Genomic DNA, 11,802 nt, shown 5'->3' with positions numbered 1-11,802 from the left:
AATTCATGATATATCAAAATTTTGATATTCTTTCTCTAAATTGTCATAATTTGGAAAAAAATAAAAAAACATAAATATTCTTCCATATATACATATAGCTTTTGATGCACGCGGTCTTCCATATTTTATATTTACTCTCTTGGAAAATCACTTTTGATTCTCCAATGGTGTATCAAGAAACAATTCATCAACACTTTTCAGTATTTGCAAAACCCTAAACCCTATAGTTATCAAAGCCACCATAAATTTGGCGGGAAAATCAACTCCCCTAAATCCTATTTTCACTTCCCCTGGTTCTCATGCAATCACCTCTGAATTCGGCTGTCAATGCTCACCATTTCCAATCCCAATGGAAATTTTCAAAATTCCCGGAATTCGTTTCTATAACGCCCAAATTCACTCCCAGACAAGCCCTAACTTTTACCACAAATTCGTTAAGAACCTCAGTTAACTACGAACCAGAGGAAGGACTCGACAAAGGGCCCAAGCCCTTAGGACTCAAAAAGCTGCCGGTGGTGGTTCGTGGGTCGGGTCGTGTTTCGAGGTATTTCTGGGACGGGAATTGCTTGCAATTGGTCAGTGTTGATGGTGGTGCGTCGTCGTTTGGCTTGGATTTCGATGATGGATTTAGGAAATTGTTTAGAATTTGTAGTTTGGGTATTAGGGACTTTTTCTTACCCAAACAAGTGAGTGAGAATTATATGAATTATGTAAAGTGGAAGTTTTTGCACCGCGTCTTTAGTTCTGCTCTTCAAGTTCTTGCTACACAGGTAACCTTTTTTTTTTTCATTTATTATTTTTTTTACCAACTGAAATTCGTGTGGGTATCTATGTCTTTGTTGTATTTTTGTAAATTTAAAGGAATTATTATTTGACTGTGAAAATGGAAATTAAGTAGGTTTTCATATAGAGAAGTTGTTAAGGATTGATATTTTTTAACCAGTATGAATTAGACTTTTAAGTTGTACTTGTATTTTATTTGTCAATTTGGAGATAGTTAAAGTCTAAAAAGTAAAATATTAAAGAAATTTTATTGGGATATTTTGGTTTCTGTTATCAGGCAATGTTTCGTGCCATAGGAATTGGGTACTCACGTTCATTGCCTGCAGCAGCAGCCTTGAATTGGGTTTTAAAGGATGGACTTGGACGGTTTTGTAGGTGCATCTACACTGCTAGCCTAGCATCTGCTTTTGATACCAATTTGAAGGTAGGCCTTGTACTTCTTGGGAAATTTGTACTTCTGCCTTATCACTTGTTCTAATTTATTTACTCTTAAGATTTGCTACGTTTTCATCACTTTTGTAGAAACTCCTAAAGCAAAGTACGCAATTGTCAGCGGTATTAATAAAATGTGGAGATATCGTATAAGAACTGAAATAACTGACTAATCTTTTGTGATCTGTTTATGAAGAGGGTTAGGTTCTCAACATCTGTTCTGTTTAGTTTGAGCATTGGAGTTGAGCTGCTGACTCCTGTATTTCCTAAGTACTTTCTGCTTCTTGCTTCTATAGCCAACATCGCTAAACAAATAAGTCTTGCATGCTACTTGGCAACCGGTGTAAGATTCAGTTATTAAACTTTCTCTCAAGCTCCTCTTCATTCTGGTTGCATAAGTTGTTATATTTTCTGTTCTTTCATGAAGTATCAAAGTTGGGCATACATGATTTTTTAATATGAAATTAATTTTTTCCAGTTTAGTTCTCTTTTTTGCTGCGAGCATACTTTTTCTGTTTGGTTTTGTTATAATTACATTATAAAGATTGATTTAAAGCTTCATTCTTGTATGATTTATATAGTGCTGTAATATTAGGCCAGTAATCACTTATTAATATTTTACTTCCCTGGGAGTGTTCTGCTCATGTTGAATTTGTACCTGCCACACCACTTTAGCCATTTTTTTATTCTAAAAGGATTTTCATCAAATGCATATCTCTTTCTGAAAATTCTGAACTTTGTTTTGACAACCTTTCAAGTGGAATATTGATGTCATCACTATTAATGAACAGTCTGCAGTTCATCGAAGCTTTGCAGTAGCTGATAACCTTGGTGAAGTTTCTGCAAAAGCACAGGTTCTCATGCTTTCTGGTATGCAAAATATCCTGTCTTTAATATCTTATTTGTTATGGACCTAAGTTTTGTTGTGTTTCAGATTCAAACAGTGTGCTTTGATAATCTTGGGCTCATGATTGCTGCATCTTTTAATATATTGCTGAAGAACAATCAAAGGTTTTTTCTTCTTCAATCTTTATTATGTTATTGAGTTTCATGCTGAAGTTTACAATGTTCTATGGATCAAAATGAATTGAGAGATTTGTAAACTTGATTTATGGGGAAATGATGTCTTCTGCCTCTTGAGCCTGCTCTTGATTTGTTTGGCAATTTCCTAATTTATTATTGATGTGCAAGATTGCTAGCAGGTTTACCTTTTGTAGTATACCCCATTTTCTCTGCATTTGACCTCTTTGGGATATATCAAGGGCTTAAGCATGTCCATCTGCAAACATTAACTAAGGTTTGTTGGCTCTGTCTTTTAATTAATTATTTAAGGGGTTAAAATAATGGTTTGCCTTCATTCTATGTTTTCCGTGAGAATTCAGAATCCAATTCACAGCTGATGTTTATATGCTTGCCCCCACTTGCCCTCCTTTTTTTGTGGTATCCAAAGTTCTATTAACCTTTCCTAGTCGATCATTGAGAGCATTTTTCAAACCCTTCAACTTTGGTAACCAGGAAACTTGTGCAATATAACATCTCAAGTATGTGTTCTGAATACTTTTTTCATTCAGTGGACCCTCAAGCATTCAAGCAAACCCTACAACCTTGGGTCCAGGAAATTTATCATTCTACCCAAAAATGATTGATATGCCTTCACTCTCTCCTTAATTCTCTTTTTTGCTTAGCCATTAAACATTAATATTCTGCATTAGTTCTGCATACTTCATTCTGTGAATCCTCAAGCAATCCCCCCTCCAATGCCCTCTCCACCCCACTCTAACATAGCAATGTTGGTTGATATAGATTATTTTCCATGGGGATTGGTTTTCAGTTTGCTGAAAACAATGATTTGCCTTATTTCTCACTTGCCTTATTATATGCACATTCAGGATAGGCTTGAAATCATACTTGATAATTGGATTGAGTTAGGACATGTGCCTTCTCCGGCAGAAGTCAGTAAAGAAGAAAGTATTGATTTTCTGTGGAGCAAAGGTGGGTTTTTGTGTGTCTTAAGTGCATCATTGTGCTTTGCATTGATTTACCATAGAATTAGTGCATATCATGCATGAAAGTTAATTTTACCTAGTGAGATTTGTATCAGGCAAAGAATTGTTTCCCATCAGAATAGGCTGCTTAAGTCCCAAGTGTCAGATACCCAAGTCGTCAATGACAGTGATGCAGTCTTTAACTGATGAAGATTATTACTTTATTTCCATGGAGATTTTCCGCAAAGGTTTGACAACAAATGGGCAAGTGAGTATCACAATAATGAACATATTCTGCTGTCAGACACAATTGCATAGCACTCACTTCCTAATGCTGATCTTCTTTTTCTTTCTTCTTTTTGCCTTTGCGGTGACATTTTAGCTTGGTATCCTTCTTTGTCTTCGGGAAGGTGCTACTGTTACGGATGTTATCATGGGTCTGTTGCAGGTAAAAGGAATTGTACTCTGCTATGCTACATACACCCTTGTATTTCCACGGGCAGATGAATTGGGTAAAAATTGCTGAATAAAGAGAGATAATACCATTATATATCCATGGGCGGATGGACTACATGTAACATTTCTGGGCCCATAGGATCAGTCCATTGTTAAGATATTGTTCTCGTTGAGGTTTGTCTCGCCATTGTTGTCCGACCAACTATTAAGATATTTTCCACTTTAGATGGACAATCCATTATAGTTTTGTTTTTGAGTTTTACAACTCAAAATGTGTCTTAATAACATAAGGAATTTTTAGAGTATTTAATTAATCATATTTTAGCATCTCCAAGCGATATGAAATGCATATATGTACTCAACATCTCGTGCGTTTTGGTGATGCAGGATTTGCTTAGAAGTCACACTACATTTCAACTTTCTATTGAGCTTAATCATAATAAAACTTCTTGTGGTGCAGGCATGCTATGTCCGCAAGACTCTCCGAATGAGCAGTGTGTGGGAGCAAATAGTGGGAGCTAGTGATGCCTCAGACCTTATTCTTAAGGACATGGAGTGGTTTAAATTGATAGAAGATAGTAAGCGATGTGCCCAAGCGGACTTGTCCATGTTGAATGAACAAATCTCAGCACTGGGTTGGGCTGCAAAAAACATTCTGTTGAATACCCAGGAGCAGGCTCGATACTCCTTTGTAGATGACTGAAAAACCAGGATAATTTTCGAATTTCGGTGTGCTCTCCTTGAAATCAGAGGGAGAATTTTGGGGAAATATTTGGATTATTTTTTTATTGCTTCTTTTCTCAGAAGCTGACAATTCTTTTCTTTTTAACTTTTGTACATTCCATTTGTATATCACTTCAATTATCCATTCGTTGTACTTGGTTGTAAGACCAAAGGAACGCTCTTGACTTAGAAAGTAAGATGGACAGTTTCTCATCAATTTTCAGCCCCACAAAAACTTTAATGAGCGAAACATTCGTGCGAGCACGGTTGCTGGTGTGCAGAATTTGAGTAAGTGTCATTAAGGTTGGATTCTGATTGAATTTATTTAAGTTGGAAAACAAATTTGGTTTGAACAAATTCAAAAAGAACTCGATTTGAAAAAATTTGAGAATTAAATATTTTCGAATTCGAATTCAAGATTTAGGAGTGTTTGACTTGTTAAATTTATAAATCTGAAAAATTTTAATTTGAATTAACAAAAATGATATTGTTTTAATTAATACATATCAAATCAATGTTATTTTACTCATATTGTTTGACTATAATATCAAATCAAGTTTAAAACTTCATTTTGAGTTTGATTTATTTTGAGATGAGCTTCAACTTAGCCAAACTTAAGATGAGCCCAGTTAAAATTAGGATTGGATATGAGCCAAACCAAGTTCGAATAGAGCTTAACTCATTTTCGGCTCATTTCAGTGAGCCCCAACTTGGGCTCAAGCTCTCTGAGCTCGTTAAATATATGTTTATGTTCGACTCGTTTTATAATTTTACTGTTCAGGCTTGACTCGCACTTAGCTTGGGTTCGCTTTGAGCTCGACAGCTCGATTTCAAGCTTGTATTTCAAGGAACAAACAGTGTCATTTGTTTCAAATTAAATGTTTTTTCATTCGAGTGAACGGCTCACAAACCGAGCTCGACTTGCTTAACCGGTGTTCGGATTCAGACTTATGTTCATTTTTCGTTTAAAATTCAAGCTCGCGTTCGTACTCAGGCTTGTTCGAATAAAGCTCATTTCGAGTCTGAACAAACTCGTTTTGAATCCAATCTTAGTTGAAATCCAACTCTAACTGCCACTTCCCATCCCTAATTTTCACAACAAATTAAATTGTGCAAGTGAAGTTCATGTTAAGAGAATGGCATGGGTACATAAAAATAATATAAATGCCGAATTTCAAGCAATTAGCTATGGCAAAAACATGACATGTAAATCTAAAGTTTCACTCTCAACATGGGGGCTATCTGCATGACAGTATAAATAATACCTAAACTGGTCTCAATCATCTTACAGTTGTTGATTGTAGAATGAAACAATCTTCTTGTGTTCATTTACATGCTATGATATATGTACACTGAATGTAGAACCCATTTACAGGGCTTTTTCTGATTAACATCAATGAGAGTAGGAGCTTACCTCAGTGCTATACATTGAGTGCTCACTAAGGCTGTAGTTGGCTCTCTCTTCATCCCACTTCAGAATCTCCCTTGCATACTTGAGAGCAGCATCTACGGTACTGGGATCCAATCCCTTCACCATTGAAACATACAATCTCCGCCCGGTGAGTGATGCATAAAGCCTCTTGAACTTCACAGCAATATAGTAGAAAGCCAACTGCCCCAGCGTGGGGTTGTGATTGATGCTGTTTCTATTGTTACTGCTGCGGTGACGGCTGATCACTGGATGAAAATCATCAAACCAGTCACACTGATGCAATGGTATCTGTTCAATTTTTTCCTCAAACAGATCAAATTTGTTTAATATCAAGAGGAATTCCATCTGATCAAAGGTTGGATGGGTAACAATGCTTTCAAAGAATTTCCGGCTCAGAATCATCTTGTTAGTGAGAGATCCATTCCCATCAACAGAGAATTGGTCATAGTCACTCAAGGCAACACAGAAAATGACCATTCCAACATCTTCAAACATCTCTAGCCACTTACAGTTTTCTCCAAGGCCTCTGGCCTGTACTCTAATTAGTTGGTACCTGATAACCAACCCCAGAAAGAATAATCTTAATGATAATGAAAAAGATAATTTATATAAATAAAATTACAAAAAAGAAAAAAAGCAGTAGAGGACAAAATTAATAGAACTTCATCCAGCAAAGATGAATATTGAAGGCTGTATATCGGAATCATTATTCAATTTGTGCTATAGAGACTAGCCAGAGAATAGTGGATGCAACGGCAGAGCAGTTTGCTAACTTATTCAACATAAGAAATGTGCCAAAGCAACACATCTCAGGCCAGTGGGTTTCCCCAAGTATTGCAGATGCAATGTATATAAGATTCTTGACAGGCACTATTTCCTAGATAAATGACCATTGCAGGTAACCCCCACTTCAAATGTGACATAGGAAACCAACCAGTTAAAATCATACATAATCAGGTGGAACATACAGACATGTTACTAACTACACAGATCACAAAAGTTCCCAAGGTGCTACAGCCTGGTAGGACCTTGGAGAAATATTAGTGGCAACGTAGTTTTTCCGTTTTACTTATTCTGTAGAATATCAAGCACTGGCACCTACCTAAGTAAAGATTCATTCTGATCAGCACCTTCACTGTTCACATCAGAGGTTGAAGGGAGAAATGAGAAGTCCACACAAGAAAGCCCATTCGATGAAGTAACACCCTCAGCATATAGGATATCCAAATCTGATGGTTCATAGTCTGTTCTCAATATATCAATAACCTGACGAGTACAAGAGCATATCAGAAAAAGTAACAATAGTAATCCCAGTTACTATCCTGAACAAAGTAAGAGTTAAAAAAGTACCTACAGCACAAAAATTTTCATGCAATACAATAAATTTAAGCATGAATGTTCATAATTTAACAAATTTAACAAAGCATAAGAATATCAAGCAAGACTGTACCTGCTCTAGAAAATAACTAGCAACACTAGGTAGCATTTCCAATTCATTTTTCCGTTTGTAAGTAGCCTGAATGGCCACATCCTTCCACAGCTCTTCAACCACTGGTGCATATTCACGATTAGCGGCCGGAAAAATGGCTTCCAAATTGCCTGACACCATAGTCCTCAAAAGCCAATCAGAAAAAGCTTTCAGTCTTGGGCCAATAGCATAGATTGTTTCGCCATCAGAACTATCTAAAAAACCAGAAAAAACTTAACTCAGATTCTTAGAAAGTAAGCTCAATATATTAACTATTATATGGCCATGCTGAATGCAGCCCCTGACACGGTTGGAAGCTAATAATTTAAACAATACAATCCTACCTGATAATATGTGACAAGACACTCAACAGGCATAAATAAATACACACACACACACACACACATATATATATATTAAGTCAAAGGGAAGAGAGAAGAAGACAACCAAAAATTTTCTTACCAATGGGGTTGGTTTCATCTAAAGATTGTTTCTTCCTCCTTTCACTCAAAACTTCATCCTCAAATCGCTCACGACCTTCAAGGAGTATACCAAGATAGCCATACACATTGCTCTGGATCTTAATCTTGATATTATCACGCTCATCCTCTGAGAATGGTATGTCTTTATAAAGAATCTTGGCCTGAATTATTTGAGATAATATATGTGTTAAAGATTGACAGAAATTAACATGAAATATGCCAACAAAGGCTTTATAGAAAAAATTGGAAATTGGAAGCAGAATCAAAACATTTTGGTTCAGATGTCCACCTATACTAAGGTATTATTAGCACATAAAAACATATATGGTTGGGTATTTCTGTGCAACTATCAAGCAAACTCCGAAAATCCATTAATTCCAACCACCAGGAACCAGACAGGAATCATTATTTACAATTTCACAGGGCTTGTCAAAACTAATTTTTTTAAGAAAAAATTATAAAGAGAAATTTGAATCCCCATGGAAACAAGAGTAAACATTGACATTACCAACTCCCTCCAAACATGTTGTGATTATCACAGTTCCTGCAAATATTACTTTATCACTATGGCACAATGCTCAAATATTTTGGGGAGGCCCTGTCATAGCTCTTCTCTCATTAGCAATATGTAATTCAAGAAAACCAGCTTGGTCAATACCGTAAATTTATTTCAAAACAAGACAGGGAAGTCCAAATAAACAACAATATAACACTCATCTAAAGCCGTATTTAGGTTGAGGGATTTTGCACAGAATAAAATAAAAAATTGCGACCACAATAAATTTAGGAACTGAAGTTCCCCATTAAGAAGTACCTGCTTAAATATTGTACTTGTCCCAGATCCATTATATCCAACCAAAAGCAATTTCTGAAGTGTTCTCTGTTCAATATAATCAGGAAAAGACCTGCTAATCTGACTGCTCACTTGTTCACCAAAATATGAAGATTTTGAAGGAACAGGCAGGGACAACACAGCAGAAAGAAGCTTTGTCCTGGCCTGAGGAGAAATGTAATAGTGAAATGCATAATTAAACGTGAACAAACAAAATGACAAAACATAGTGAAGAAAATAAATTTTTGACACAACATACCTTGCCCCAAATATACCCTTTAGTATTCTTCTGTCCCTCCTCCAGATATGATCCATCCTCATTAACCCAAAAGTGTGGATTTCCGGCACATTGAACTCCTGCCAACTGTGGCATTCAACAACAATGGTTCTTTAACATTCCTGAAATTGAATTTGAGAGGAGTGGAAAAAGGAAAAAAAAAACAATTATAAGTCTATAAAATTCAACCTGCAACATCCTTAATTCTACTTTGGTAATCTCTCGGCCATTGATGAAAACTTGTGTGTTTCCATTGCTAGCATTTGGTTGGATTGGACCACCAACATTCAGATGAGGGCTGATTATCTTTGATGGTTTCTGTCCTTCCTGCAGAGTGCAGAGACTTATCAATATCCAAAAAGATTAAGCAAACCATCTAGGAATGAATTGTCTTAAATATAACATATTCACCTTGCCCCACAGACCGGATACTTTATCATACCAATAGTTTCCTGGCTTTAGTTTCTTTGGTGGGTTAGGACACGTCTGCAGTATAACCAACTCCTCATGGCAAAGAGGTTTTCCATTTACCAAAACATACTCCGGTGGTAACTGATTCGCCTCACACAACTTCTCAGTCTTCATTATTTGCCTAACTTCCAACTCATTAAGTAAACGCTTCAGCATTCTGGAACATTTCCCCAAATTCCCTCGCTTAGCCTCATCAATAGGAAATCCAATGCATGTAACACACTTCCTTCCTTCCGGCATTGACCCCATTGCTCTAAGCACACAGTTACTACAATATTTTGCATCACAAACAATACAAATCTCTTTCTCCGTAAAGCGGTTCCCCTTAAAACACCTATAACATGAGCCTTTCTTCCCTCTTGTTTCAGGTTCCCTCTTAACTCTCTGCAGGATCCTCGGTTCATCCTGATTAAATTCCTGACCAATCTCTTCATCATCATCCTCATCATCAGAAGTAATATCACGAAAAGTTACAACCGGCCCTCTTCGACCATCACCATTATAACAAAGATCATCTTCATTATTATTTCTATTAAAATAATCTCCAGTCTTAAGGGATGAAACCCTTGAAGACGGATAATCCATACTCAAGACAGACTCATTTGATTCCCAATCCTGCTGATTGAATTCATCATTAATATCTAAACTATCTTTCCCACGATTAGATTTTCCCAATCTCCCTGAACAGTCTCTTGATTTCTCAAAACTATCAGTAAACTCAATGATTCCAGAATGCAAATTTTCATTACTAGGATTAAACGCATTTGAATTATTACCTAAATCACCAGACACATAATTTGAAAACTCTAACGCGCCCGAGCTACTTAACTCACCGGACAATACGCAGTCGATATTATCAGTTGCTCTCTCGATAACAGACGTGGGAGACACAGTCGTCTCAGGTTTTACTTCAGTCTCTTTACCAACACAACAATCACGACTATCAACAACCGAATTAGGTTTGAACTCTTTAGAAAAATCCTTACTCAACTTATCGGGCGCTATTATCGGCTGCACAACCGGAAGCACCAACTTATCGGAGAGAGACAGCTGCTTAACAACAGCCGCCACCGGTATTTTCTGTATGTTAATCGGGACAGCCCGCGGAATATTGTACGGTAGCGGCGGACCTCGGTATTCCGTGGCGAAAGAGTACTGGATCCCATCCTCAGGCGAAGTAACCTCCGGTGACATTCTTTGTCCGATTCAGACGATCTTTCTACTTTCTTTTTAATTAATAATATCCTAAAGTCTCATATTGACTTTGAAGAGGAAGAGAAAGATGGATTATCTTGGTGGCCTGGAATTAGAATAAGGGAGGAGAACGAAGGAAAATGAAAGAAAGGGAAAGAAAATAGAAGAAGGGAGTGTATGTGGAAAAAACGAAAAACATGTTGTCAAAAGGGCAAAAAGGAAACCAGCAGCATCTCTACTGTAGATGTAGAGCGGTGGTTGAGTTGAGAGTGGGAAAGCATCTGTATTATTATTATTTTAATTTAATTTATTAAAACAAAAAAATTAGTTAAGTGCAGGTGGGGTCCAGAGAACTTTTGTCTTTTACATCGTGTGGTCGGAATCTCTGTAGGGCAGCGGTGCCAAAGGACCACTCCCGATTGCTTAGCTCCCGGGTTTGGGTCTGCCTGCCTTCGGCTTCACTTTTGGCTTTTGAAGGTATTATCTTGGGTAAGATCGATTTGGAGAATCGAGTTTTTCCTAAATTTACTCGAATTTGACTTATTTAAAAAAAAAATTTAATTGTCTTTTTCTCTAATAAAAATAATTGAAAAGAAAAAAATGATTAAAAATAAATAAATATTTAAATTTCCCAAAATTATCGAAGGTATGCTTTGGCCTTTTTCATCGGACTTTGACTGAGATAATATTTCATTGGACACCAAGTTCAAAGCACTGTTTTGGATCTTATCACGAAGGTTTCACTCATTATTATGTTGGAAAAATGGCCTGGTAGAAAGTTTATAATGGGCCACATCACACAACCCAAGGATCCATCTACACATCAAAAGTTTTAAGTTCGATGGCCCAACTTCAGCCCTTCCAATCAAATTTATGGTGTTTGAATTATAAAGAACCTTTTAGTTTTGCTTTAATTTCTAGGCGGATTAGACATTTCAATTTTCCTAAGGATGGAAAGTTTGATTTTAAAAAATAGGGTCCTCCTCATGTCCTGAATAATCTCGTACTTATTAGTGTAATTTACAAAAATATTTTTTGTACTTTATTATTTCCCGCAATAATAGGATTTAAACGGGAAAGGCAAAAAATGATAAAGAACAAAATTGTTTTTTATAGAGATAAAAACGAGAATGTTCATTTTATCCTTATATATTTATATCATTTTTTAGGTAATAAATTATAAAAAAATTATTAAGTTTGTCTGTATATTTTATATCACGTGAAGATAAAAAGATTAAATTAATTAAATAATTTATGAGTTTTTAAA

General features: G+C 36.2%; 2 protein-coding genes across 3 annotated transcripts; one reads left to right on the top strand and one right to left on the bottom strand.

The window, feature by feature from the left end:
• The first annotated feature begins 91 nt into the window (after positions 1-91).
• On the top strand, positions 92-4,596 carry LOC123199673 (protein root UVB sensitive 4). Of its 2 annotated transcripts, none has more exons than XR_006498398.1 (10): positions 92-770; positions 1,061-1,207; positions 1,412-1,558; positions 2,007-2,069; positions 2,150-2,226; positions 2,407-2,512; positions 3,105-3,207; positions 3,317-3,468; positions 3,583-3,830; positions 4,117-4,596. XR_006498398.1 is itself a non-coding variant. In XM_044614706.1 (10 exons), exons 1-10 carry the CDS (start codon positions 300-302, stop codon positions 4,357-4,359), a joined length of 1,575 nt encoding a protein of 524 aa, XP_044470641.1. In that variant the 5' UTR covers positions 97-299; the 3' UTR covers positions 4,360-4,596. The 2 variants fall into 2 exon arrangements, 1 of the variants encoding a protein (XP_044470641.1); XM_044614706.1 differs by having other exon boundaries at positions 97-770; positions 3,583-3,648.
• Positions 4,597-5,535: 939 nt separating this feature from the next.
• Positions 5,536-10,794, bottom strand: LOC123199316 (extra-large guanine nucleotide-binding protein 1-like). Its single transcript, XM_044614256.1, has 8 exons — positions 9,282-10,794; positions 9,060-9,197; positions 8,853-8,957; positions 8,576-8,758; positions 7,742-7,922; positions 7,262-7,494; positions 6,914-7,077; positions 5,536-6,364 (listed from the first exon to the last, which is right to left on the bottom strand). The coding sequence occupies exons 1-8, from the start codon at positions 10,533-10,535 to the stop codon at positions 5,773-5,775; spliced, it is 2,850 nt and encodes a 949-aa protein (XP_044470191.1). The 5' UTR covers positions 10,536-10,794; the 3' UTR covers positions 5,536-5,772.
• Between the last annotated feature and the right edge of the window lie 1,008 nt (positions 10,795-11,802).

This window comes from Mangifera indica, chromosome 16 (genome assembly GCF_011075055.1).
Source record: "Mangifera indica cultivar Alphonso chromosome 16, CATAS_Mindica_2.1, whole genome shotgun sequence".
Classification (NCBI taxonomy): Eukaryota; Viridiplantae; Streptophyta; class Magnoliopsida; order Sapindales; family Anacardiaceae; genus Mangifera; species Mangifera indica.
Note: the sequence above shows the minus strand (reverse complement) of the source record. Positions and strands in the feature narration are given on the sequence as shown.